At 41.6% G+C, this 17208-nt stretch overlaps 1 protein-coding gene across 3 annotated transcripts in view; it reads right to left on the bottom strand.

Annotated features, from left to right (window-relative positions):
* LRGUK (leucine rich repeats and guanylate kinase domain containing) overlaps nt 1–17208 on the bottom strand; it is a 106402-nt gene that overhangs the window by 58568 nt on the left and 30626 nt on the right. For all 3 annotated transcript variants that reach the window (XM_070369030.1, XM_070369031.1, XM_070369032.1), the window contains exons 8-11: nt 15560–15640; nt 13585–13671; nt 12151–12257; nt 4367–4486 (exon numbers count right to left, since the gene is read on the bottom strand). In XM_070369030.1, the coding sequence (XP_070225131.1) occupies nt 4367–4486; nt 12151–12257; nt 13585–13671; nt 15560–15640 (395 nt within the window). The remainder of the gene's footprint in view (nt 1–4366; nt 4487–12150; nt 12258–13584; nt 13672–15559; nt 15641–17208) is intronic.

The raw sequence follows: 17208 nt of genomic DNA, 5'->3' as shown, positions 1-17208 counted from the left end.
CTATTTGGAACCAGTCTGTTGTCCCATGTCCAGTTCTAACTGTTGCTTCCTGACCTGCATACAAATTTCTCAAGAGGCGGTCAGGTGGTCTGGTATTCCCATCTCTTTCAGGATTTCCCACAGTTTATTGTGATCTACACAGTCAAAGGCTTTGGCATAGTCAATAAAGCACAAATAGATGTTTTTCTGGAACTCTCTTGTTTTTTTGATGATCCAGCAGATGTTGGCAATTTGATCTCTGGTTCCTCTGCCTTTTCTAAAACCAGCTTGAACATCAGGAAGTTCACGGTTCACATATTGCTGAAGCCTGGCTTGGAGAATTTTGAGTATTACTTTACTAGCGTGTGAGATGAGTGCCTATCTTGTTAGATGGCTTTACTTAACTGAATCTCATATAGGTTGTAGGCTGCCAGGAGGACAAGACCCATGTCTGCTTGTTTCACAGTTTTTTCGCTGGAACAAGGCACACAGATAGTGCTTAAGAAACACTGACAGAAAGAATAAATAAACCACTCTACTAGTCTGTCACATCTGTATAAAGGGGCATTAGATTAGATGGCACTAGGGAGCTATAGCTCATATCATCTCATTTAGCTCAATAGCTATGAGTCTCTGATTTACCGTATTATTAGTAGAATATATTTAGTAGTCAACATCATGAAAAGGTTATAAAAATAAAGATTTCTCTAAGAAGAATAAGGTTTTGCTTTCATGCCTCTTCAGATCACTTTCAAGGCCTTAAATCTGGAAGATGAACAGGCGTGCTGGTATTGTTTTATGTTTCTCTCATTATCCAGCACTCTTCCAGGAAGCTACTGATCTGTGCAGTAATAGTAAGACTGAAAATAAGTGGAGAGACTCAGAAGGCATGGATGCATGCTCAGTTGCTCAGCCATATCTGACTCTTTGTGACCCTATGGACTATAGCTTGCCAGGCTCCTCTGTCTATGGGATTTTCCAGGCAAGAATACCAGAGTGGGTTGCCATGCCCTTCTCCAGGGGATCTTTCTGACTCAGGGATTGAACCTGCATCTCCTGCATTGGCAGGTAGATTCTTTATCAGTGAGCCACCTGGGAAGCCCCATCTTTAGGTCACTTATAACTAATACTGGTAAAGAAAGAACATCCAGCCTATTCCTAAAACCAAGAACAAATACTAAAATCAGATTCTGAGGCAAGAGAACAATCTCTCAGCCATCCCAATATCTGTTATACCACTGAGATACATTTTTAATATTTATACATCTGGATATGCAATTCAGTATGTGAATATTTCATTGAATGTCATGGTCTTGGGTAAATGCAATTTAAAAAGAAAGACAAAATGCCAGGAGAAAATGAGCTAACTAGGAGGGAAAGAAAAGATTCAAGCAAGCGCTAGAGAAAGTGCCCTTGTAAATGTTTATGTGTTTCACAATGAGACTATGTTCAAGCCTTTTTTTCCCATTTAATTAAAAATCAATAAAATTTATGTTGGCTGAAGACTAAAATAAAAGAAAAATCTAAACAAGAGCAATGGCTTGCCCCTGAGGATATGCTTTGGTTTTATCATTTGTTTTAATTAGAAAGTTGCCGCATATCATCATAGTACTATCTGACTTTCTTATTGCATGAAATTACTGGTTTCCTAATACTCTTTATAGTCCAATGATATGCTCTTTGGGCTCCCCAGGTGGCGCTCATAGTAAAACAACTCGCCTGTCAGCGCGGGAGAGATAAGAGATGCGGGTTCTATCCCTGGATGGGGAAGACCCCCTGGAGATGGGCATGGCAACCCACTCTGGTATTCTTGCCTGGAGAATCCCATGGACAGAGAAGCCTGGCGGGCTACAGCCCAAAGGGTTGCAAAGAGTCGGACACAACTGAAGCGACTTAGCAAGCACGCATGACATGCTCTTTGATCCATGCCTTGGTGAAATTCTTAGAATGACCCTCCTATTTACAAGCCCTGATCTCTGCCTCCATGAAGATGCCAATGCACAGTCAGACAAGGCTTTTGAGCCCATGAGGGAGGTGGGAGGGTGACTGCAGGTCTTTCCACTCAGGTATCTTTCTACTCGTCACTAATCCTATCCAGAGGAGAAAAATAGCAGTGGTAACAGTACCATTAGAGGAGCAGGAAGCTAATTTAGGATTTCCATTTTGTCATCCTGTGCCTCCAGACAAAGTGCATATGATGCTAACTATTTAAGGTCTGAGTTCCCCACCTTCAGAGTCTCTCCATTTATTTCCAAATACATTACAGACATTAAGGCAAGGGCCTCATCAATATTGTTCCCACTGCATCTTCAGGGCCCAACACATGGGAAGAACTCAATAAATCTTTATAGAAAGAATGGATGAACAAATGAATGAATCTCTTCATCTCTCCATGTACCCATCAGTGGAGGTTGGAAAAAAAAAAAAAAAACACCTATGCTTCTTAGCATAGTAATTTCCCACTGAATTTTGCAGGTAATACCACTAATTAACTCATCAGACAATCACTTAGTCATTCATTTAATAAATATTTCTCATGCAATTGGAAGTGCCTGGCCATCCACTGAACACTGGGAACTTAGTCATGAGCAAAGCTGGCATTGGTCCCCACCCTCACTGGGCTTACAGTCGAGCAGGGGAACCAGGCATTAAGTACATCATCAAAAGCATGATGGACAGATATTTGTAACAGTGGAAAAGCAGGATTTAATGAAAATGAACATTGGTGGGGTAGAGGTGGGGGCTATCCAGTGAGAATGTCAAGGCCAACTGGATAAGAACCTTGACGATGACTTAACAGACATCTCCAAGAACACATCTGGCCCTACATGCCTCAGAGAGTAAACCACAAACAAACACGAAGGATGGGCTCTGAATCATTTGCAACAGAACTGGTGTCAGACATGTGAAAGGACTTCTAAGCAGGAAAGCCTTGGTTCATGTAAGTTACTTTGGTTCACTAAAAGGTTCCAGGTTTACACATTAGCACCATAGTCAAGAGATATCTTTTTTGCTCTAATTTGATCATCCATTCATTATGCTCCACTTATCTTTCGAAGCAGGTTCTATACCGCTGTATAAGCATAAAGACACTCTGCCCTTTTCAATTCTGATATTAAGTTTTAATTTACTTTTTATTGCTTCAGGGTGTTTAGAATAGATTAATGAGTAAATTCTTCCATAGTATTTGTTTCCTGGAGTTGCTCAAATGCTGGATATAATTTTATTCAGCATAAATGAACCTGTTTAACACAGTGTTTACATTGTTTGAACACATGTAGCTTAAGGGAAGGAACTTGTCTGTAACAGCATTAGAACATAACTTACATTTCTTTTTCTTGCCGTCTTATGTATCTTTGCAGTCACATTCTCAGCTCACTGAGAAACATCACTAATCTAAAAGTAAGGTCTTTGCTATATGTAAAAAAGAAAAGAGGAAGCCAGTTGAAAAGGCCACAGCGATAACTCTAACACTGAGACACAGAAACCTTTAAAAAGTCTCTAAGTCCAGCTGATGATTTCCCCGCAAGGTTCTTGTGTTTTGGATATATCCAGCTATTTTCACTGAGTCATTTGGGAATCACACAGCGAAATATCTGCCCCAGAAAACTGAAAGGGTACTGAATGCTAACCTGAGGGTAAGGAAAAGGAACCCTTTGGCTGTCATTTCTCATTCCTTCCTTCTGAAATATGACCTGAGCGGAAATAAAGCAGCTGACATGCTGGCAGCGTGCGCTCCGACAGTGATGAGGAGAGGCTGTGACTGGAGTGCAGACACACCCCCCACACCCCAATCATAATGTTGTGATTCGCGTGTCACACCACATGGCGATAGGAAGAGGCCATGCTCCAATACCACGAGACTTAATTAAAACCACTACTACTACTACTAAGTCCCTTCAGTCATGTCCGACTCTGTGCAACCTCATAGATGGCAGCCCACCAGGCTCCCCCGTCCCTGGGATTCTCCAGGCAAGAACACTGGAGTGGGTTGCCATTTCCTTCTCCAATGCATGAAAGTGAAAAGTGAAAGTGAAGTCGCTCAGTCGGGTCCGACTTTAGCGACCCCATGGACTGCAGCCTACCAGGCTCCTCCCTCCATGGGATTTTCTAGGCAAAAGTACTGGAGTGGGTTGCCATTGCCTTCTCTGGTTAAAACCGCATGTAGTTCCAAATCTTGGAGCAGGATTTTGGCTGTGGCTGAGTGCATCAAAACATTTGGAGGGTTAAAGTAAAAAATAAACAAATAAATACAGTGTATATCACAGTGTAATAACCGGCAAAGCAGCTCATAAGCCTTCTATGCTTGTTTTTTAACTTGCTTAAAATTAATAGCCATTGTGAGCAACAGCTGACATTTTATAGCCTTAGCAGCCAATAAACTCACCCGTATCTGAAGTAAGTGCTGAACTGTCTGCAGAGGCGGTGAGCGAGTTCTCGTTTACCACATGCTTGAGGACCGGCCAATACCAGCATGGGGTACGGGGCATCCAGACTAGGCAGGGTGCTGCAACATAGGGCAGAGCGGGCACGTGCATTAATGCATCCGGCGTGGAAAGCTGTCCACGTCGCAGTCACGGTGAATCCGGCTATCCGGCACTTGCTATATGCAGACAGGGTATGGAAGGACAGTCCTACTTTCCAGAAGCAAGTTGATTACAAAATAGCAAAGAATTTACTTTAACACCATTTTTTGAAGGAAAAAGACGGTAGGAGAGATATTAATTTCTGGTTGATGGGAGTTTTCCCCCAAGAAATTCAAAATGAAAGAAATAAGCCTTGCCCTCTCAGAGGTAAACTTTTTCATATCTTTTTAATAATTACTTTAATTGGCGGATACTTACTACACAATATTGTGATGATTTTTGCCACACACCAACATGCATCAGCCATGGGGTACGCATGTGTCCCCCCATTCTGAACCTTTCCTCCCACCTCCCTTCACACCCTGTCCATCTGGGTTGTCCCAGAGTACTGGCTTAAGGTGCCCTGCTTCATGCATCGAACTTGCACTGGTATCCTTTTTGCATATGGTAATGTACACGTTTCAATGCTATTATCTCAAATCATCCCACCCTCGCCTTCTCCCACTAAGTCCAAAAGTCTGTTCTGTGTCTCCTTTGCTGCCCTCAATGTAGGATCATTGTTACCATCTTTCTAAATTCCATACGTATGCATCAATTTACAGTATTCGTCTTCCTCTTCCTGACTTACTTCACTCTGTATAATAGGCTCCAGTTCTTATCTATTGATTTAGAACACTGATGTGGGGACTTTCCTGGTGGTCCAATGGTTCAGAATCCTCCTTCCAACACAGAGGATGTGGGCTCAGTCCCTGTCAGGGAACTAAGATCCCATGTGCCACGGGGCAGGTAAGGCTGCACACAACTCGAGAGGCCTATGTGCCACAAATACTGAGCCCTCAGGCTCTAGAGCTCAACCACCAAAACTAGAGAACGCCTGCATGCCACAACGGAGACCCAGGGCAGCCAAAATAATAATAATAAAGATAAAATGGCAAGTTTACTATAAAAAAGAACACATGTGTGCAAAGAAAATAATAATCACTAACATTTACATAAGCAATTACTATGTGCCACGCACTACTCTAGGCATCTTACGTGTATTACCTGATTTAATTATTGCAGGAAGCTAATGAATTCATTCTCCCCACTTAACACACGAAGAAACTGAAGTACAGAGAGGTTAATTAACATGCTCAAAGTAACAGCTAGTAAGTGAGAGCTGGTATATGAATTTAGGCCTGGCTTCCAGGTCTAAAAGACCAATTTGGACTAATTTACATAAAATCTCTTACAACAGGCAGAGCTGAAGTGTGTGGGCTTCACTCATGACACAAATTCTAGAAATACAGACTAAAATATAATATTTTGAAAACAATATGGCTGAGGTGTAGATTCTATGAAGCACGGGGGCAGCACAGCATACGTTTTCAATCTCTCTGAACACTCACAGAAAGACAGAAAAACTTGAGAACAGAAGTCCATGGAAAATGTGGATAACAAAACCAGACGAAAAGCCACAAAGCCACAAGACCTTTATGGCACTGGAATCTGTGCAGGAGGAAGGAGGAGGGAGTGATGGGCAGCATTTGAGGACAACGGAACCCCAGAACAACACGTATCCAGCGAAAAGCAGGCAGGCTGGAACTGTACATGTCCAAAAGCCTACACATGAATGCTCATAAAAGCTGTATTTGCAGTAACCAAACACTGAGACCAGCCCAGATGTCCTTTGAGAGATGACTGGTTAAACTAATTGTGGTGTATTCAACAAGGAATACTACTCAGCAACACAAAGGAGTGAACCGTTGATACATTTAACAGCTTGGATGAATCTCCAGGGAATGAGGCTAAGCAAAAAAAAAAAAAAAAAAAGTCAACCCTCAAAGGTTATACATACACTATATGATTCCATTTATATAGGCTTCTTGAAATGACAACATTCCAGAGAAGGGGAACAGATTATGGGAAGATGAGAAGGATGGAGGCAGCTGTTGCTATTAAAGGGATTCACGTGACAAAACTCCTGTATCTTGACTGGAAGTATGTTGTGCTCAGTCATGTCCGACTCTTTGCAACCCCATGGACTGTACCCCTCAGGCTCCTGAGTCCATGGGATTTCCCAGGCAAGAATACTGGAGTGGTTGCCATTTCCTACTCCAGGGGATCTTCCCAACTCAGGGATCGAACCCACGTGTCTTGCATCTCCTGCACTGGGAGGCAGATTCTTTACCACTGTGCCACCTGGGAAGTTACCCATTTCCATCTTGAGTGGCGTGATGCTCATGTGAATCTACACATGTGATAAAATCGCACATAACTAAATGTACACACGAGTTCATGCAAAACTGGTGAAATCTGATAAGGATGATGGACTGTATCAATGTCAGGTTCCTGGTTTTGATATTCCACTATAGCTAAGCAAGATATTACCACTGAGGGAGACTGGGTGAAAGATACCTAGACTTTTTCTGTATTATCTCTTAACTGCATGTGAATCTAAAATTGCCTCAATAATTTTTACGTGATTAAAGAGGAAAATTTTTGAAAGAAGTGATGAAAATTGGGGATAGGCAAAGAAGATCTACTTCCTAAAGGAGAAAACCAAAACCTACAGAACAGAGCAAATATTACAGACTGTCATTCAAGAAAAAAGTTTCCTGAAAAAAATAAATAACAGTATACAACATATCTGAGAATATTAGCCCAGAACAACTGGGCTAGAAATGCTGTGACAATAATAATAAGGCATAGTCTCGTAAAATTGCTGGACTTTAAAAAGGCAGTGCGTGCTCAGTTGTGTCCAATTATTTGCAACCCCATATACTGTAGCCCACCAGGCTCCTCTGTTCATGGGATTTCCCAGGGAACAATACTGGAGTAGGTTGCCATTTACTTCTCCTTAAAAAAGGCAGAAGTGGGGGTAATTATTTAGCTAGAAAGAGAACACACGATTTATACAGGAAAGAAAATTAAATTGTCATCACATTTTTGACAGCAATTTTTGCATGAAAAGAAAATGGGAGAAGCCCTTTTAATATATTCCAGGAAGAAAAAAGTGTGAGTCATGGCTTTTATATACAGCAAAAACTGATTTTCTAGTGTAAAGGGCAGATAATCGTCCATATTATCAACATGGAAGATTTCAAGAGACACTGATTGCACAGCCCTTCCTAAGCACTGTGCTAAAGAACAAGCTTCATACAACTAAAATGACTCAAGAGGCATCACTATAAGGGCTGGCAGTGGGCAATAAATATGCAGTTACCCAGAGAACTAAGGCTAAATGACAGCAAAGGAGAAAGTGCAGTGTGTGATGGATATATGTTCTGACAATATAAATATAGTGCACTATTTTTAAAATGGAGTGATTGACACTTATATGAAATATATACAGTAGGCAAATTCATAGAGACAGAAAGTATATTAGAAGTTACCAGGGGGTGAGGTAGCAGGAAATGGGGAGTTATTACCTAAAGGCTACAGAGCTTCTGTTCTGGGTGATGAGAAACTTGGAAACAGATGGTGGTGATGGTCGCACAATACTGTGAATATAATTAAGGCCACTAAACTGTACACTTCCAAGTGGTTAAAATGGCAAATTTTATGTTATATATATATATATTTTTAACTGAAATAAAAAACAATGGGGGATGGTTAACAGGAAGAACATTAGCAAAATGGTTTTAATGCTTCAGTAATTATTACTACTGGTATTCTTACACTGTTGTGGTGTAATATGGGACATTAAAAAAAAGAGTAATCATGGGATGTTCTAATTTCAGCTTCTTCAATGTCTTTGGTGAGGGAGAAAAGGAGATATAGATGTAACACAGGTGAAGTTCAGTAAAAGCTCAACTGTAGTCTTGAAGCTGAATTGTATCAATTGAGGAGGTATTTTACTATTTTCCTGGTGGCTTCCCTGGTGGCTTCCCTGGTGGCTAAGACAGTAAAGCATCTGCCTACAATGCGGGAGACCCGGTTTCTATCCCTGGGTTGGGAAGATCCTCTGGAGAAGGAAATGGCAACCCACTCCAGTACTCTTGCCTGGAAAATCCCATGGACAGAGGAGCCTGGTAGGCTACAGTCTATGGGGTCGCAAAGAGTTGGACACGACTGAGTGACTTCACTCACTTTACTATCTATTTATAGATAGAGCTATCTAGATACAGATTCAGTTCAGTTCAGTTCAGTTGCTCAGTCGTGTCTGACTCTTTGCAACCCCATGGACTGCAGCACGCCAGGCCTCCCTGTCCATCACCAACTCCTGGAGTTCACTCAGACTCACGTCCATTGAGTCAGTGATGCCATCCAGCCATCTCACCCTCTGTCGTCCCCTTCTCCTCCTGCCCCCAATCCCTCCCAGCATCAGAGTCTTTTCCAATGAGTCAACTCTTCGCATGAGATGGCCAAAGTACTGGAGTTTCAGCTTTAGCATCATTTCTTCCAAAGAAATCCCAGGGCTGATCTCCTTCAGAATGGACTGGTTGGATCTCCTTGCAGTCCAAGGGACTCTCAAGAGTCTTCTCCAACACCACAGTTCAAAAGCATCAATTCTTTGGTGCTCAGCTTTCTTCACAGTCCAACTCTCACATCCACAGGAAAAACCATAGCCTTGACTAGATGGACCTTTGTTGGCAAAGTAATGTCTCTGCTTTTCAATATGCTCTCTACATTGGTCATAATTTTCCTTCCAAGGAGTAAGCGTCTTTTAATTTCATGGCTGCAGTCATCATCTGCAGTGACTTTGGGGCCCCAAAAAATAAAGTCTGACACAGTTTCCACTGTTTCCCCATCTATTTGCCATGGAGTGATGGGACCAGATGCCATGATCTTCGTTTTCTGAATGTTGAGCTTTAAGCCAACTTTTTCACTCTCCTCTTTCACTTTCATCAAGAGGCTTTTTAGTTCCTCTTCACTTTCTGCCATAAGGGTGGTGTCATCTGCATATCTGAGGTTATTGTTATTTCTCCCGAGAATCTTGATTTCAGCTTGTGCTTCTTCCAGCCCAGCGTTTCTCATGATGTACTCTGCACATAAGTTAAATAAGCAGGGTGACAATATACAGCCTTGACGTACTCCTTTTCCTATTTGGAAGCAGTCTGTTGTTTCATGTCCGGTTCTAACTGTTGCTTCCTGACCTGCATACAAATTTCTCAAGAGGCAGGTCAGGTGGTCTGGTATTCCCATCTCTTTCAGAATTTTAGAAGAGGTGCCAAGAATGCACAGAAGAACTGTACAAAAAAGATCTTCATGACCCAGATAATCATGATGGTGTGATCACTCACCTAGAGCCAGACATCCTGGAATGTGAAGTCAAGTGGGCCTTAGAAAGCATCACTACGAACAAAGCTAGTGGAGGTGATGGAATTCCAGTTGAGCTATTTCAAATCCTGAAAGATGATGCTGTGAAAGTGCTGCACTCAATTTGCCAGCAAATTTGGAAAACTCAGCAGCGGCCACAGGACTGGAAAAGGTCAGTTTTCATTTCAATCCCAAAGAAAGGCAATGCCAAAGAATGCTCAAACTACCACACAATTGCACTCATCTCACACGCTAGTAAAGTAATGCTCAAAATTCTCTAAGCCAGGCTTCAGCAATACATGAACCGAGAAATTCCAGATGTTCAAGCTGGTTTTAGAAAAGGCAGAGGAACCAGAGATCAAATTGCCAACATCTGCTGGATCATCGAAAAAGCAAAAGAGTTCCAGAAAAACATCTATTTCTGCTTTATTGACCATGCCAAAGCCTTTCACTGTGTGGATCACAATAAACTGGAAAATCCTGAAAGAGATGGGAATACATTGTGATTGGGAAATACCATTTCTCACTAAAACGAACTAGGGCTTCTTGGAGAAACGGCTGATTTCAGAGTTCGGACAAGGCTTGGACAACATCAGTCTGAAGAACCTTGTCATATGAGAGAGGTAGAAAGCCATCACTGACTATGAGGCCAGAGTCAAGACAATATGAAAAATCCATTTTCATATTCGCTTCTTACTTCAGTCTCGCCAGGAGAGAGGACAGTGATTCCCCAGTATCACAGCCTAAAAGTTCCAAGAGAAAGAGTCAGGGTTTCTTTCCTGGAGGTTGACTTCTGGGGCTGCCAGGGAGCATGTCCTGACCCAGGGTGGGAAGGACACAGCATGCCTCCTCCTGCCTCCACGAGCTTTACATCATGGACACTGCTCCATCCCAGGGCATCTACGGTGGCTTGGCCATTTGCTATTCTCTGTCTGACAGCCAGAAATGATCAAGAAATGTGCGTTTATCAGACACTGCTGTAAATTTGCTTGATACATATTTTTATATAAATGTACCCTAAAGCATGAAACAACTAGCAATCTCATAAACTAGAAAAGAAATACAATGAGGACAATAAATGCCCTTCTTTTAAATCAAATGTGCTTTTCCAGATGTATGCAAATAAATGATAAATCATTTCACCTAGAGGGCTACCATAAATATATAAAACTGTCAACGTCTACATGATTAAATTACATGTAAAAAATCATGTCCTGGATGCAAAATAAAACATTTTCTCTCTGTGGGAAACCAACCGGGTGGAGTATAGGACCAGACCACATGAAGAAGAGGAGCCATTTATAACCTAGAGATTTTACAAGTATTTTTCAAATGCCTTTGGGTACTGATAGAAATTCTGTATTATACTTATAGTGTCAATGGCCATCTGCTTCGACAGAGTGTTTAAAAAGAAATGGAGAAATTGTGGTAAATCTGTCTTCAAACTTAGAGGTGAGGGTCTCTATTCCTGTGTTCAGACAAGCTGGGTGACTCCTCCCTGTGGGGTTGATTGCAGCTCAGCACAACCCCTGGAAAGGCTGTTTCAGTTCCCCTTCGGCGAGCAGGGACTCTACGGACTCTCTAATATAGAACCCGTGGTCACGGGTGCTCTTTGGCAGGGGTTTCTAGCATCCACTCACAGCTAAGGAAAAATTGTCAGTGGATAGAGACCATCACAGTTCTCTGTTGATGAGGCGAGGGTCTGGGGTTCTCTCCTATAGCAGGTCTGTCGGCAAATTTTTTTTCCTTTTTCATTTCACCATCCTATGTCACAGGCTTCCCTGGTAGTAGCTCAGCTGGTAAAGAATCCGCCTGCAGTGCGGGAGACCGCGGTTCGATCCTGGGTCAGGAAGCTCCCCTGGAGAAGGGATAGGCTACCCACTCCAGTATTCTTGGGCTTCCCTGATGGCTCAGCTGGTAAAGCATCCACCTGCAATGTGGGAGACCTGGGTTCGACACAGAAGGGAACAGGTACCCACTCCAGTATTCTGGCCTGGAGATTTCCATGGACTGTATAGTCCATGGGGGTCACAAAGAGTTGGACATGACTGAGCGACTTTCACTACCATGTCACAGGCTAGCCACCATTCAAGAGTCCAGATGAAAGAGAGAAGTTGAATCCACTTATTGCCACACTTGGGAAAATGCCAACAAGGGAGTCCCATGTTTGAACATCTGATGATGATATGCTATATCCGAGACAATACAACCTGTCAAATGAAGACCCGATCCCTTCCTCAGAGAGGTGAGAAAGGAATGAGTCACAAGGGAGATGGCTAGGGCAATGAGGAGGTTGTCCTGTGCTGACCACCCCAGGTTCCACCCAAGGCGTCTCTCAGAATACCTGTCAAAGATCCTCTGTGGCTGCATCACGCTGTTGACCACATGGGTCATGTGATCTTGGGCCGCGACCACTTCCGGGGGAGGGTTGTATTTATTCACGGCCGAGATCTTTTCCAAAATTAGAAATGCAAAGGGGAAAAAAAATTCATTGTACAAGAAAGACAAGACTTTCTTTACTGAAATGTTCTAGACATGCAACCAGGAATCTGTGTTCTGGGTTCATGTCTACTCTAGCTTTCCTAAAACCTAAAGAATGATAATTCTTTCAAAATATTGAACTGGAACCCCTTGGTCACCTATTTCTTTATATTTTCTGGTTTGGGGGAAAAAGCAAAAAAAAAAAACCTCAAAAGTCTAAGATTACCTTTAATACAGTAAATGTTTCAACTTTTACTAAGAGAAGAATAAAATTCTTAGTTCCAGATTTCAGGTAGCTGTTATTGTAGAAGTTTTCCTCCTGCCATCATACCAAGAACTATTCCTATTATCTCAAATTCTACTAAACCTCCTCCTCTTTTAATATAACTTTCTCTTTTCCAAAGATACAGGCCTTTTCCTCATGACAGACAGTTGTCTGTTCCCCGGCTTTGCTATCACTCTAAATACAGTATACTTGTCTACCACATCTTTATCTAATGTGTGGTTTTGAATGTTATCCCCTTTGCAAAACATTAAAGGGAAAGAGAAATCTAATAAGTGCCTCTGAGTGTGAGAATAATAACAGACCAGCATCTATAACTATTTTTAACCAAGATTTCAGAAAGACATTTATGAACTGGAATATATCTGCCTCTCTGCATATTTATACCTGCTCTTTCACGCCCATCTCAACTTTGCATCAGGTGTAAGAAATCCCTCATTAGTAGAGATCTCAGCTGACACCTGTCACGACAGCATGACAAATTGGCTACCACAGGTATGGTGTGGGGAGGCAGGTGCTAGCATTCAAGGTCTGGTTACTCTCAAGTTGCGTGTCCAGAAAAGAATCATTATCTTAAAGAGGAGAATAAAGGATTTAAAAAACCAGAGTAGTGATTTGAGTCCTTTACAGTGATGTGGTAGAATGACATTGTAATTCATTTCATTATTAAGTGAAGATTTAGAGGAACACAGAATCATACATCCCCCACATATGATAATTTTCCAAACTTATAGTCAGCCTTACAGCTGCCAGCCTAGGTACATGAAGGCTGCTTCTGTCTCCCATGGCCAGTCTCCTTACTGTACCAAAAGCAGGGCTTTCACTGCGTTTGTGTTGACACTCAGCTCTGCAGAGGGTTAAACAACTAGACTCTAGGACAAGGAAATGCTCCTTAAATAAATAATGAATGAGCATACGGTTATATGCTCATTTCTGGATTGCAATGGTCCTGCAGCAGACGGCATGAGCTTTTGAACCTATCAACTCATAAACATGTGAAATATGACTACATACCTTTTCGTCTACTTTAATCTTCTTCTGATCCAATTCTGTTAATCGGAGTAGCATAAAAATGACGAAGGACCAATAGTCAGGTTTTTCCTGTTTAAAATATCAAGAGGGTTATTTTGTTACCTTCCTTTTCCCAAATTAAAAAGCAGTAGCAGTCTGCTTTCATGAGCCAAGGCCTTTTACCCACGAATGCTGTCATTCACACACACACACACACACACACACACACACACACACACACACTAGGTTTTCACATTTTCACAATTGCAGTCCCCTGATATTAACAACTCAAATGCAGACTCTGCCTTGTAACTTATAAAGCTTTTCAAATGTGTGATCTTGTTAATCTCCCTGTGAGATAGGCAGGACAAACCTGATTATCTTCATCTCTAAAGAGAAAAACACCTAAGGCTCAGGGAGGTGGAGTATTTCATCTGATGTTCCATGGCCAGTGACTGAAACCCTATCTTCTAACTTAAAGGAGTTTCATTATTATAATAGTAGCAGTCCTTATGATTAATTCCTCATTATTTCTTTGTGTTGTTTTATATTAATTTTGTATCATTAATTATGACTGTTTTACAATAATAAAATGATATTCATTTATAGGACAGTTCCCTTAATACTCTATCATCTGCTGTGTTAGGACTATCTGCTTTTTAGAAATATAATTAGTTACATTGTATCAAGAAGCTACGTCTCTTTGAAGGGAAAGATATTAAGTGGGTGATGCATTTTGTAGATGAGAATACACATGAAATGAATATACAATGGCATCTTTTGTGTACTTCAAAGTGCATATGTGGGAGGGGCTTATAAATAAATGAGGTAACATTGTGAAAGGGTTTGGGCTATTTATTTATGCAAACACCTGGATGCTCTTTATGGGTCTGAAACTGGGAGGGATGGCCACTTTAAACCCCTTCCTTTCCAGGGGACGCTTTTACAGTGTCTGCCATTATTCCCATACCAAGCGTTGTTTTTACTTTCAGACTGTACTTTTCATTTTTCATTTTGATTTTTTGCCTGCCTAGTTATGTTTCTCAAGTCATACACGCACAAAGAAAGGTACTCAGAGATACATACAAATTCGAGAATCTACGGCAAAGTGAGCAAAGGATATAGATTCAAAGGGGAATGAATGACATTTGCACAAAGAGGGAGGGACAGAGTTGAGCAGAAAGGATCTATCATTGGTGACAAAAAAGAGAGGACCCAGAAAAAAGAAAAAGCCTGGATCTTTGATATCCAAAGGTGAAGAATCACTAGGATATAAATGATTTTTTTCCTATAATCATTTTACAATGCCAGTTTTACAGCAATCGCCAGGATAATTTCTTTAGGTGTCTAATCTTAGACTTCTCCCTGATATAAAATAGGAGCCACATTCCATCTACACCTCAGGCTGCTAAGTCGCTTCCATCGTGTCCGACTCTGTGCGACCCCAGAGACGGCAGCCCACCAGGCTCCCCCATCCCTGGGATTCTCCAGGCGAGAACGCTGGAGTGGGTTGCCATTTCCTTCTCCAATGCATGAAAGTGAAAAGTGAAAGTGAAGTTGCTCGGTCGTGTCCGACCTTCAGCGACCCCATGGACTGTAGCCCACCAGGCTCCTCCGTCCATGGTATTTTCCAGGCAAGAGTACTGGAGTGGGGTGCCATTGCCTTCTCCACACCTCAGGCATTCTTACACTAAAAAGACATTGCTCTATAATCTCAATAGGTCCCTCTTGATAATCTTTGTTACCATGTGGATGAGTCACAAATGGTCATACAGAGTAGACAACTAATATTCAATTTCAGGCTTTACCTGCACCAGTGGTGGAGCACGGGTATGACTTTGCTTACCCTTCTAATAGAGAATGGTGATAAACACACTGTATTCACATTCTTCATGTTCTATCAAAAGTATTTCATAAAGAAGAATTCCAAGAATGTTCTCATCCCTAACCCCCACCCTCAAAACAAAGGACGTCTTACCCGAATTGGATTTCTCAGAAGATTGAGAACTCGAAGGAGAGGTAGGTTTTCAATGTATTCTATTTCACCCAGCTCAGCAACCTGTTTAACAGAAAAACAAACACACACACACAGAGACAATATTATCAACAGACTAAATGTACCAAGACAACAGAGAACATAATATAAGAGGAGCTACACTGGATCCTTTAAACTCAACTTATTTTAAAAATTGCTCTTGTGAATATCTAGCTTTTCAATGAGAATTCCATAAAGTCACACAGAACAAGAGAATAACTGCATATTCCTTCAATAAATGTAAACTCACAGTCACATTTTCTTTTCTCCCCTCTGGATAGAAAACAGTGAGGTGGACAGATGTTCCTCATCTCATCCACATTTAAGGCAGGAATAAAATAGTATGTAGAAACAGAGAAAATGCAACAAAGGCACGCATGGGCTATGCGGCTCTCCCCATCACTCATCCTATCTAGCCTCCAGTTCCCCAGTCCCCTCCCCACCACTGGTTCTGCAGGTTATTGTGGTTATTTGTGACTGGGGAAGCCTTCTTACTGCATGCAGCTCTATCATTTTATCAATGAGGTCACTGTTTTAAGAAAAGATAAAAATGGCAAGTTGCATGACATATTTCTTGATGTCAATGTTACATGACTTCACCTGAAAACTCTTTGCTAAACTGTACATTTATGAGTTATACATAACTCTTGAGAAGACTCTCAAGAGTCTTCTCCAACAACATGGTTCAAAAGCAACAATTCTTCGGCTGTGTAGATCACAACAACTGTGGAAAATTCTTAAAGAGATGGGAATACCAGACCACCTTACCTGCCTCCTGAGAAACCAGTATGTAGGTCAAGAAGCAACAGTTAGAACCAGACATGGAACAATGGAATGGTTCAAAATTGGGAAAGGAGTACATCAAGGCTGTATACTGTCACCCCGATTATTTAACTTATATGGAGAGTACATCATTTGAAATGCCAGGCTGGATGAAGCACAAGCTAGAATCAAGGCTGCCAGGAGAAATATTAATAACCTCAGATATGCAGATGACATCACCCTTATGGCAGAAAGCAAAGAGGAACTAAAGAGCCTCTAGGTGAAGATGAAAGAGAAGAGTGAAAAAGCTGGCTTAAAGCTCAACATTCAAACAGCTAGGATCATGGCATCTGGTCCCATCACTTCATGGCAAATAGATGGGGAAACAATGGAAACATTGACAGACTTTATTTTGGAGGGCTCAAAAATCCCTGCAGATGGTGACTACAGCCATGAAATTAAAAGATGCTTGCTCCTTGCAAGAAAAGCTATGACCAACCTAGACAGCATGTTAAAAAACAGAGACGTTACTTTGCCAACAAAGGTCCGTCTAGTCAAAGCTATGTTTTTTCCAGTAGTCATGTATGGATGTGAGAGTTGGAGTATAAAGAAAGCTAAGGGCTAAAGAATTGATATGTTTGGATCGTAGTGTTGGAGAAGACACTTGAGAGTCCCTTGGACTGCAAGGAGATCCAACCAGTCCATCCTAAAGGCGATCAGTCCTGAGTGTGCACTGGAAGGACTAATGCTGAAGCGGAAGCTCCAATACTTTGGCCACCTGATGAGAAGAACTGACTCATTGGAAAAGACCCTGATGCTGGGAAAGATTG

This window comes from Bos mutus, chromosome 4, assembly GCF_027580195.1.
Source record: "Bos mutus isolate GX-2022 chromosome 4, NWIPB_WYAK_1.1, whole genome shotgun sequence".
Lineage (NCBI taxonomy): Eukaryota > Metazoa > Chordata > Mammalia > Artiodactyla > Bovidae > Bos > Bos mutus.
The sequence above is the reverse complement of the archived record's forward strand: the minus strand, read 5'-3'. Positions and strand labels throughout refer to the sequence as shown.